The sequence below is a fragment of the Mobula hypostoma genome, chromosome 8 (genome assembly GCF_963921235.1).
Source record: "Mobula hypostoma chromosome 8, sMobHyp1.1, whole genome shotgun sequence".
Lineage (NCBI taxonomy): Eukaryota > Metazoa > Chordata > Chondrichthyes > Myliobatiformes > Myliobatidae > Mobula > Mobula hypostoma.
Window position 1 is genome coordinate 72,909,170 of NC_086104.1, and position 12,437 is coordinate 72,921,606.

General features: G+C 41.1%; 1 protein-coding gene across 1 annotated transcript in view; it reads right to left on the reverse strand.

The window, feature by feature from the left end:
* dnaaf10 (dynein axonemal assembly factor 10) overlaps window positions 1-12,053 on the reverse strand; it is a 34,775-nt gene extending 22,722 nt beyond the window's left edge. Inside the window, exons 1-4 of the mRNA XM_063056120.1 lie at window positions 11,802-12,053; window positions 5,906-6,006; window positions 3,635-3,765; window positions 2,414-2,515 (exon numbers count right to left, since the gene is read on the reverse strand). Coding sequence (XP_062912190.1) covers window positions 2,414-2,515; window positions 3,635-3,765; window positions 5,906-6,006; window positions 11,802-11,987 — 520 coding nt within the window. The 5' untranslated portion in view covers window positions 11,988-12,053. The remainder of the gene's footprint in view (window positions 1-2,413; window positions 2,516-3,634; window positions 3,766-5,905; window positions 6,007-11,801) is intronic.
* Window positions 12,054-12,437: the final 384 nt, after the last annotated feature.

Consider the following 12,437-nt stretch of genomic DNA (forward strand, 5'->3'; position numbering starts at 1 on the left):
TTATCATATCATTCCTGCTTTTACTATATGTTACTGTTATTTTAGGTTTTGTGTTATTTGGCATGATTTGGTAGGTTATTTTTGGGTCTGCGAACGCTCACAAATTTTTCCCATATAAATAAATGGTAATTGCTTCTTCGCTTTACGACATTCCAGCTTACGAACCGTTTATAGGAACGCTCTACCTTCGGATGGCAGGGGAAACCTGTACTGTGTTTTGCACCTTGGCTCTGGAGTAACGCTGTTTCATTTGGCTGTATTCGTGTATGACTGAATGATAATTCAACTTGAACTTGAACTTACCATCTGCAAAATATGTATGATTAATCCCCTTTCTCCCAGAGCACATTAGAAAAAAAAATTGAAACCTCTGGGCATATCCTTGCAGAAAGTCTGAGAAAGTGCACTAAGTTTTTGTCTGCTACTTTGATCAAAATGTTCACCCATTTTATGCTAATGAGTTAAAATAAGAGCAGAGACACAAATAAACCTCAGAACCTCAAGAAGTAATTTCTCTCAAGTTTTGATCTGGAAGAGAAAAACTGGCAGAAGCATTGACCAATAATTGCTCAGTAATGACATTTACAAGAAAAATATTATGAAACATTAATGGAGGTTTATTGACATATGAAAGTGGATTAAACCAAAGACTTAAAAAGCTGTACTTTATTTACAAATAAAACAGATTGATGTATCAAGTCCAATCACAAACATGAGAAAATCTACAGATGCTGGAAATCCAAGCAACACACACACACACACACACACACACACACACACACACACAGTGCTGGAGGAACTCAGCAGGCCAGGCAGCATCTATGGAAAAGAGTAAATAGTTGTCGTGTTGGGTCAAGACCTTATATCAAGACTTAAATCGTGTAACAAGCTACCCCTTCTCATAGAATCATAGAGCTATACAGCACAGAACTGGCCCTTCAATCGACTTGTGCAGTTTGACCAAGGTGTCTTCCTGAGCTAGCTGCATTTGAAAATATCCCTCTAAATTTCTTAACCTATCCAAACATCTATTAAACATTGCAATTGTATCTGCTTCTACAATTTATTTTGGCAGCAAATTCCATATACCTGCCACCCTCTGTATGGAAAAACCTGCCCCTCAGATTTACCTTAAATCTTTTTTCTCTCCCCTTAACCCTGTATCCTCTGGCTTTAGACTAACATAGCTAGGGTCTAAAAGATAATCACCATTCACTTTAGCTATGCCCCTCGTGATTTTATAAATTCCTCAGCCTCCTCTAGACCAGGGAAAACTCAGAATCTATGGATTGTAAGTTCCCCAAATTCAGAAAACACATGCAAACAACACCTGCTTTTAAAAGTCACATAGTGAAACACAGAAAACAAAGTCAATTTGATGAATCTTAAAGAATGAATATAAAAGTATTTGAATCTTTTGTGAAGGACATCCACAAATTCAAAATTGGGTCCACGATTTTTCATTTGATTTAAATATGGAGTGCTGCATTCTCTTGGTTATTCAATCACTCTAAAATCCTCTCAGTAGACCTATAACCTATCCCTCAATGTTAGCAAGACGAAGGAATTGGTTGTTGACTTCAGAAGGAGTAGCGGACCGCACGACCTAATTTACATCGGTGGTACGCAAGTGGAACAGGTCAAAAGCTTTAAGTTCCTCAGGGTCAATATCACAAGTGACCTGACTTAGTCCAACCAAGCAGAGTCCAATGCCAAGAAGGCCCACCAGCGCCTTTACTTCCTGAGAAAACTAAAGAAATTTGGCCTGTCCCCTAAAACTCTCACTAATTTTTATAGATGCACCGTAGAAAGCATTCTTCTCGGGTGCATCACAACCTGGTATGGAAGTTGTCCTGTCCAAGTCCGAAAGAAGCTGCAGAAGATCGTGAACACAGCGCAGCACATCACACAAACCAATCTTCCGTCCTTGGACTCACTTTACACCACATGCTATCAGAGCAGTGCTGCCAGGATAATCAAGAACACGACCCACCCAGCCATCACACTTTTCGTCCCTCTTCCCTCCGGAAGAAGACTCAGGAGCTTGAAGACTCATACGGCCAGATTTGGGAACAGCTTCTTTCCATCTGTGATAAGACTGCCGAGCGGACCCTGACCCAGATCTGGGCTGTACCCTCCAAATATCCGGACCTGCCTCTCGTTTTTCTTTGCACTATCTTACTTTACATTTTTCTATTTTCTATTTATGATTTATAATTTAAATTTGTAATATTTACTATCGATTTGTAATCCAGGGAGCGGGAAGCGCAGAATCAAATATCGCTGTGATGATTGTACGTTCTAGTATTAATTGTTTGGCGACAATAAAGTACAAAGTATAAGTGTAAAGTATAGACTACAGAAGATATTGGCTTATATGAGTGGCTCCAATATAGTCATAAACAAAACATACCGAACGCCACAGTCCAACAATCCCGTTGGTTATCTCCATCTGCAGGCTGCATATTGGCTACAGGAGTGTCTTTTTGTCTGGGGTCCCAGACTTTTACCATTCCTTTCAAAAAAAAAGCACAAAACACAATAAATGTAATTTAATATGTAACAGATACAAACATGCAATATTATCTACAGCCAGCATTCAGAACACAATGTGGGCTTCAGGTTGTCAGTAACTTCCAGGTGAGAAAATTTGACTCGTTCCTCAGAGCAGCCTGCAAACTATCCTTACTCAAAACATTAAACCCCTAAGAGCAAGATCAAACACTGATTCAATCATTGAGAACATCATACTGAATTCTAACCAATAGGATGCCAATAACTATACACACACTTTCTGGAAGGGATTAAGAGGTAAACTGAAAAAAATGAGAAAGTTCATTATCTATAAGCCCCAGAATACAAAGACCAGCTGTAGCACATAATTACCACCATAGACAATAGAAACAATCCAAGACATTGGTAAGTATACCTTGCACTGCCTTTATTTGTACTAATATTTAGTTCTTAATCGATAAAGGTAGAGCATGTACATCAAGTTGCTGATCTTGTATTCTTAATTTTCATTTATCCAGTATTGAGAAAAAGCATCAGGTTGGCCACAATATTTACCTTGGAGAAAATGATAAATATAGGGAAAATAGCTTTGATGATTAGATTGTCAAGAACTTCATATAGACAACAGTCTGCAATTGAAGGTCCTCAAAATTCTGAGAGCTTATATAATTAATAAGAAACTGTTTGAAGTGGTAGGAGGATCAGTAATCTGAAAACATATATTTAAAATAACCAGCAACAAATCTAAGGGGGAAAGAAGAGGATGTACTTTGCACAGTAAACAGCTGTAATCTGGAATGCAGTGCCTGAAATAACTCTCAAAGAGGAGTTAAGATAAAAACTGGAAGAAAAAAAGCTTTCAGGTTAAGAAAGAAAGATGTTTCTGTTGCTCTTTCAAAAATCTGACATAAGAAATTGAGTGAATAGCTTCTTTCCATGTAATTTTTTCTATGATAAGAACCACGTTATTTCTAAACTTTCAAATACCAATGTATAAAAGTTTCAAGATTTGACACCTAAGCAATCGTATGTTAATAGATTCAATTATTACACTAGTGCAACATTTCTGCAGAAAATAGATCAGGAAACACAAGTAAGGAACAATTTAAATGCAGTTTACCATCCCTGCTGCCAGTAACCACTTCTGGAGCTCCTTCCCCAATTCCCAAGCCTCCTACTCCATCAATGCTGTTTATAATCTCCTTGTGAGCTTTTACTGAGTAGACCGGCGATTCTGGAGCCTCTAGATTCCTGGATAAATAAAATAAGAAAAGTGAGTAGAGCAAGTATATTTAAAATGAGTAGACTTGATGTGAACAGAACGGAAACAACCCTTCAGCATTAGTAATCTAGTGAAAAAAAAAGAGTCCGTACAACTTCTGCTGGGTAGAATCCCCTCATAGACCCTTGCCTGGATAGTCCTGGTGCAGGATCCACAAGTACAGAAAGAAAGGCCAAACTGAGGGAAGTTACATTTATGATTAATTATAATGAATTATATGCTTGCTGTCAGGGACCTCCAGAAACATTCCAAAACCTAGACAGCTGAGTGCCTGGCTTTGCTGTCATGGGTTTTCTCAGCAGATTAATTCACAGAGCTTGTTTTAGTTTGCCCACGTAACCTAATTGTATCACAAAATCCTGACAGCATGCTGAGTAGGTAAAGAAAGTTCTCAAGTCTAACATCCAAACCACTTAAAGGCAAGGAATGAGGAATCCGTGCAGCAGGTAAGATCTCAACTCAACAAAATCAAGAACACTATGCTTATTTTGTACAAATGAATAATTTAACCACACCATAACATATTCTACAGTTTAAATGATTACCTAGTTAAGAAATACTGATAAACTTTGAAGTACATTTAGTAATTTAGTATCACAGACAGCACCAACTACCACAGGGCACCATTCTTGTAATTCTATGCCCAAGTCAGCCTCAAAAACATCAAAAACACATTTGGTAGCAAGTTATCAGAACCTGCCTACAAGGTACAGGTTGCTCATTTCATTTATAAAATGTAAAAATCAGAATTCAGGAACATAAGATAGAATAGGCCTCTGGATAACTCAAGCCTGTTCCAGCATTTAATTACACTGAAATTGGAATTGGGTTATTATTGTCATGTGTACTGAGACAGAGTGAAGAGGGTATCTTGCATACTGTTCACACTGATCAAATCACTACACTGTGCACAGAATAGAACAAAGTAAAACAGTAACAATGCAGAATACGGTGAGATATCAATAGAGAAAGTGCGGTGCAGGTAAACAATAAAATGCAAGATCGTAACGAAGTAGATTGTAAGGTCAAGAGTCCATTGTGCTGCAGAACCATTTAATAGTCTTGGTAAAGGTCGATTTCTTTAGCCTCTTGAAGGAGTAGAAATGTCGGTGAGGTTTTGTGGCAATGGCCTCTACGTGGTTAGACCAGGACAGGATATTGGTGATGTTCACTCCTAGGAACTTGAAGCTCTCAACCCTCTCAATCTCAACACCATTGATGTATCCACCGCCTCCCTTCCTGAAGCTCTTTTGTTTTGCTGACATTGAGGGTAAAGGTTACTAAGCTCTCTATCTCCATCTTGTACTCCCGACTCATCGCTATTTGAGAAACAGCCCACTGCAAACTTGTAGATGGAGTTGGAGCAGAATCTGGCCATACAGTCATGAGTGTAAATAGGGGGCTGAGGACGCAACCTTGTGCAGCACCAGTGTTCAGAATAATCATGTTGTTGTTGCCTATTCATACTGATTGCAGTCTATTGATTGTGAAGCCTATTGCAGAGGGAACTACTGACTATCAGGGTCTAGAGTTTGGTGATGAGTTGCATGGAATTATAGTGTTAAAGGCAGAGTTCAAGGCCATAGCTACATTCTGCATTTCTGCTCCAAAGTTTTTGTCTGTATATAGTTTCCATAAACTTTAGTTTATCTGGTTCTGATGAAAAGTCTTTGACGTACCAAGTTAATTTCATTTCTCTCCCCACAGTTGGCCCCTGGCCTGCTGATTAGTTCTTGCTATTTTTTTTCCAAATTACATTCATTTATTAAGGTTTAATCATTATCAATTTTAAAAACAGTTCTAAAAAGACAAAGTTAATATCTATGATGTATTTATCGATGATCACAGTTGAAGCATATAATTGAATTTTTCCTCCAACTAAAACTGAGAAAAATTGATCCATTGAATGATGAACAAATACTAATCAAGTTTTATCAGAGAGTTTAGAATTTAGATAAATACTGCTATGGTGGCCAGGGGGATTGCCTCACAGATTTCAAAATAACTTTATACAATATTTCATTGATAATGTTCAGAAATGCAGTCATTTCAATAAAAATATTTCTCACTCCTCTTCCAAAATTAGAACACACACAAAAAAGCCCTTACCAAATATTGAGGTTTCCCTCAAAGTCTCCTGTAGACAGATGACGTTGCTGCAAAGAGGCAGCTCCAAAGGTGCCACATTTTATGGGTTTTGATTTCTCAATCTGAAATTAGACATATTTCTCATGTTATAAAAATTAGTAGTAATTTTTCAATTACAGGATTCAAGAGTAGGGTTTCAAAAAAACTGAGATATTAGAGACAATTATTATTCAAAGAATAACTTTTAATGCATTAGCAAAATCTACAACTTGGCATATTTTTAAATGGATGACAAACATGGGCAGAAGGTAGCCTTTCTGTTGGGGAGCTCCAGAGGCAGAAAAAGAAACTTCTGGAGGAATTCACTGGTCAAGAAGCATTGGGGGTGGGGGGGGGGGGTGAGTGGATCAATAAATGGCCATCCCTTTCCTTTCATAGATGCTGCTTGACACACTGAGTTCCTCAGATTCTGTTATGTTTATGGTATTGGGAAGCTAGGTGGCTGTGAATAACACACACTAGAGACAGAGCAGTGAAGAACAAATGTGCTGCTGTTTATTTTGGTTGGAAGTCCTCTCTCATTATGTTCAGCACATAACACACAGGGAAGCTTGACAGTAACCCATGAGAGTCAAAATATATTTGAATACATAATATATTCCTCCCCTCCCCCCCACCACACACACACCAGCCACAGAACTATTAACATTCAATGGAGTAATCATCAAATTCAACTAAAAACTTCTGTCTAAACTAGAGAAGGAGGGTAGACTGCCTCTATTCCCAGATGTAATCCTGGAGATTATTCTGCCCCATGTGCTAAGGATTAATCATTAAACTAGAGATTCAATCTGTTTGGAGGCCGCCTGTTCCTGTGAAGGTACTGACGAACTGTGGATGACACCAAAGTCATTTTATCTCCTGGTGGTGTATTGAAAGATCTTGGCTTGGGTGTTGCATTGTCAGTAGGGGGCACCTCAGAAGGCACAGATAGAGGAACATTGGCTGTGTCATTTGATGTTAATGGGGGTTCTACAGTCATTATTTCAGAATCCTGCCTCATTTCTACAACTGGATCTGGATTGGTCTGTTTGTGTTGGCTTTCAGTAGCCTCAGAAGTGGGCAACAGCTGATCAACATGCCTTCTCCAGATGTTGTGGTGACTAGTTTCCATTGTGTGTGATGCAGGACCAGTTTGTACCACCACCATCGCAAGTATCTGCTTTGTTCCAGAGTTGCAGTTACAGGCAAGTATCTCTCTCCTGCTGTGAAGCTTCTGTATTTCGCTTTGGCACACCTCTCTTGGGTTTTCTGTTCGTTTAGCACAGTCTGTTTTATGTTTGCGGGTCTAAGCAGATCAAACAAGGTTCAAAGCTGTCTTTTCATCAGTGAAGTGACTGAGCCATTTCATTGGTGGCGTGAGGTGTGTCGCAGCACGTCAGCAATAAAGTGCTAAGACACTGGTTGAGCGATCCACTTCCCACTGAAGTCAAGGGCTTGTTCCATTGTTTGTACAAATTGTTTATTAATACACATCTGCATTTTTCAGATGTGGTGCTCTTCATGATGGCAGCCTCGGGCTACTTGCTGTGTGCATCCATTACGACCAAGAACATGTGACCTTCTACAGGTCCTGTAAAATCAATGAGAATCATCTGCCATGGTTTTTCAGGCCATTCCCATGGGTGTAAAAGAAAAAGTTGAGGAACATTTCTCACTCACTGACAATATGGCATGCTTTTGCGTTCTCTTCAATGGTTACATCCAGTCCTGGTCACCAGAAGTAGGCACGTGCAATTTCTTTCGCCAGTTTTCTGCTTGTAGCTCATCAAGCACTTGCAGTCTGGATAGTCTATCAGCATTCGAATGGTGCTTGAATCTCCAATGATCTACTGTATGTCATACTGATGTGCAGATAGTAACAGAGGCCAACATGACATTCAACTAGCAACCAAGGAAGGCATGCCCACATGTGGACCAAAATCTGACATCAAGGAGCAATGATCTGTCAGGAGTGTAAATCATCAACCAAAAAATACAAATGTTTATAATTGATGGAATTTCGTAACTCTGAAGACAATTGAAAGTGCTTCCTGCTAATCTGGGCATAGTGGCTTTCTGTCTTGCTTAATGCCCTTAATGCGAAAGCGACTGGATGCTCTTCCCTCGATGGTATGTGTGAAATACCTACCCCCACACCACAGGGTGATGCGTCGCTGGCCAACTATATGGGCAATGATGGCTTGAAGTGTTTGAGCGCTTCAGAATGCGACAAAGCTGTTTTGGCCTTTTAAAAAGCCTCCTCACAATAATCTGACCACTGTCAGTGTGTTGATTTATTTAAAAGCTCATGAAGTGGTTCAGTGTGCTAGCTAGATTAGGAACAAACTTTACATAGTATGCTAGTAGTCCTAAGAAAGATCTTAATTGACTTGCATTCTGTGGTCATGGAGTCTCTATGTTGACTTCTTTTTTGATGGTACCATGTAAAGCCCCGAATTGTCAATCAAATGGCCAAAAATATTGAATTTAAGTTTGAAAGAACTCAGTCTTTGTAGTGCAGCATCCATGTTTTGTAGGTGCTCATACTCATTTTCCCAGTACTGAATAAGTCATCAAATAACATTGCATCTATCAACCCACTCAGGATCTGGTCCATTGCTCAATGAAAAAGTGCGAGAGCCGAGGTGATGTCAAATGGAAGCCTCCGGGACATGAACATCCCTTTGTGAGTCACTATGGTCAATGGTTCCTGTGACTCTGGCTCCCCATGCAACTGCAAGTACACTTGACACAAGTCAAGCTTGCGAAATGTCTGTCCTCTGGCCAATCCTGCAAAAGATCATCAATGAGAGGAAGAGGGTATTGTTCAGCTGTAAGAACTGAGTTAATGGTTACCTTGAGATCTCCACAAAACCTTAAAAGACCAATCCCCTTTTAGTACAGAAACCATTGGAGTTGCCCCTTTACTTACACACAATGGTTCCAATACCTTACTCTGGACAGACTTTCCAATTCAGCCTCTAGTTTTTGTTTGAGAGAGTATGGAACAGGTCTTGTCTTCAAGCATTTGGATGTTGTGTCAGGTTTATCGGCCAGCTTAACAGTGATTTCTTTTATACAGCCCAGTTCACTGTTGATTATTTCTGTGTGTTTCTTCAATAACTCTTGTAGACCAGTGCTCCCACCAAACAAGTGCACTTCATGTCAGTTGAGTTTGAGTTGCTCCAACCATGATCAGCCCAAAAGCGCTGGATAACAACCTTTAAACTTGTACAGTGGAAGTTTCTTTCTCTGTTCATTAATCTCCACCATAAAATGTACTACACCTCTCACTGGAACAGCCTCATGAATGAATGTCTCTAAGGTCAACCTTGCCCCTTCTGGGGGAGATGTTGCAATTTGTCCTTGTAGACTGTGTCTGACACCAGCAATACTGCAGCACTCGTGTCTACTGCATTCTCACTATGGCCCCATCCAACCACAGGGTCACCAAACAGCCATCTCTGTGTACTGAAACAGAAAGAACATTCAACCGCAGACTGAGAGTCACTCAGTTCGTCCTTAGCATGTTTCATTTTGTTCATATTTTACTTTATTAGTCTTTTTTAAGTTTACTTTTACAGGTACATTCAATGTCCCTGTTTGCCACACCCTTATACCAGTGTTCTTTTGCCAAATGCCCAGTTGTGTCATAACAGTAACACTGATTGCCAATTCTTAAAGTCAGTAGAAACTTTACAAACTTGGGAAGATGCATTTAACAGCTGTGTTTCTTTAGCTGCCATCTCCATAGATGTACTAATCTCAATTGCCGTCTCCGTCTTCTGTAAGCGGCTGTTTCTAGATTGCCTCACTAGGCAGATCACATACAAACAACATTTCATTCAGGGACTGCCATAAACTAAAATAGCCTCACCTTCATCTTGATTCCTTTTATGAAATCTAAAGCTCTTAGCAATAACCAATGGTTTCTGTGAATAGTGGTCCTATAAGACTTCAACTTTGTCCTCATAAGGCTTATCGCCAGGCTTAGCAGGTTGCACTAGATGGCACATAAATCAAATGTTTTTGCACCCATCACAGACAGAAAAGTTGGAACACGAATATCATCTGAAATTTGATTTGCCAATGCAAAATATTCAAATCTTTCGCACCATGAACTCCACTGCTCCGTCGTTTCGTCATGCGGCCTCACACTTCCGAAACATTGTCGCCACTTTCAAACACAATCATGTTCCAGAAAAGTTAACCAGCCTTATCCATCGCGCTCTCCCACTCTTACTTGTTTTACTTAACCGTCCCGTTCTCGTTCTCTCCCCTTGGATTCTTCACTCATCACGCTTCTGCCGCTGTTTTCTCGTGGCTTTTCATGCCAAAGGGAACAAAACAATAAATACTGCTTAAGGACGTGACACCGTCGCCAATTGTTATGTTTGTGGTATTGGGAAGCCTGGTGGCCATGAATAACACACGTGAGAGAGAGGGGTGAGAAACAAACATGAATCTGTTTGTTTTGCTTGTAAAATATCTACCCAGAATACCCACTCACATTACATTCAGTAAGACACTGGGAAGTTTGTCAGTAACCTGTAAGCGTCAATATACGAATACATAAAAAATTCCATTATTCTGCTGCCTCTTGAGCCCCCAGGTTTTGACTCAGTCTCAATGAAGCAATGGATATAGTTACACAACACTGAAACAGGCCCTGCAGCCCAAATGTTCCATGCTGACCAAATTTCCTTCTAATCTAGTCTCGCTTGGCCGGGCAAATCTTTCATATCCATGCCGCTATCCAATTGCCTTTTAAATATGCAAACACAGGGAATTCTGCAGATGCTGGAAATTCAAGCAACACACATCAAAGTTGCTGGTGAACGCAGCAGGCCAGGCAGCATCTCTAGGAAGAGGTACAGTTGACGTTTTGGGCTAAGACCCTTCGTCAGGACTAACTGAAGGAAGAGCTAGTAAGAGATTTGTAAGTGGGAGGGGGAGGGGGAGATCCAAAATGGTAGGAAAGACAGGACGGGGAGGGATGGAGCCAAGAGCTGGACAGGTGATTGGCAAAAGGGATATGAGAGGATCATGGGACAGGAGGCCCAGGGAGAAGGAAAAGGGGGAGGGGGGGAAACCCAGTGGCCACACATTTTAATTCCACATCCCATTCCCATTCTGATATGTCTATCCACGGCCTCCTCTACTGTAAAGATGAAGCCACACTCAAGTTGAAGGAACAACACCGTATATTCCGTCTGGGTAGCCTCCAACCTGATGGCATGAACATTGACTTCTCTAACTTCCGCTAATGCCCCACCTCCCCCTCGTACCCCATCCATTATTTATTTATATACACACATTCTTTCTCTCTCTCTCTCTTTCTTCTCCCTCTGTCCCTCTGACTATACCCCTTGGCCTTCCTCTGGGTTCCCCCCCCCTCCCCCTTTTCCTTTTCCCTGGGCCTCTTGTCCTATGATCCTCTCATATCCCCTTCGCCAATCACCTGTCCAGCTCTTGGCTCCATCCCTCCCCGTCCTGTCTTCTCCTATCATTTCGGATCTCCCTCTCCCCCTTCCACTTTCGAATATCTTATTAACTCTTCCTTCAGTTAGTCCTGACGAAGGGTCTCGGCCTGAAACGTCGACTGTACCTCTTCCTAGAAATGCTGCCTGGCCTGCTGCGTTCACCAGCAACTTTGATGTGTGTTGCTTGTCTTTTAAATATGTTCTTGTACCTGCCTCAACCACCATAATTCTGTGTCTGCAGCTAAGACCGAAATTTAATTCGAAATATTAGGGTTTTTTTTCACAGAAATAACAAGATACAACTTAAAGTAAGTCGTAGATGAGAACTGTAATTAACGAAGAAGCTGTTCCGTCTCCATGACAACGGCAGGCCTGGACGGCTGATCACCAACCTCTTTCACCAACACCAGATCCCCGTGAGACACCTCGTAAATCTGCATCACCCCCGTGCCTCTCGCGAAGTTGCCCATGCACACGAACTTGGCGCTGCACGGGATCCATTTGCAGTCGAATAGGGTGTAGTTAAGCGACTTCTGAATGTGCGCTATGATCTGCGGCTTCTCCAGCGCTGAACTCATCGTGGTTACGGTTTATTATCGCTGCTCCCCCGATTCAGGCCCCCGGCCGCGATGCTGCCACCGCGCACGCGCGAGGCTTCAACTGGCCACCGTGCTTTCCGGCCCAAACGACGTTCCGTACTGCAGTTCGCCCTCACTCCTTCCTGAGGTGTGGAAGGTTAAATATTCCCGGGACTTCTTATAGGAGAGTGGAGAATAATACAGGAAAAATTACGTGAGAGAACCAAGAGTTTGGTCAAAGAGGAATGGGGGTAAAAGAATGATGTAGGGAGGAATTCTAGAGCTTAAAAACCAATAGCTGAGGTCGATGGGACGTTGGAAATTATGAAAATGCAAGAGGTACGAATTTGAGGAATTGTGGGCATCACGGAGAGTTTATAGAGATGGGTAAGTGAAGCTGTGAAGAGATTGTGAAATAAGTATGAGATATTAACTGGCGGGAACACCATT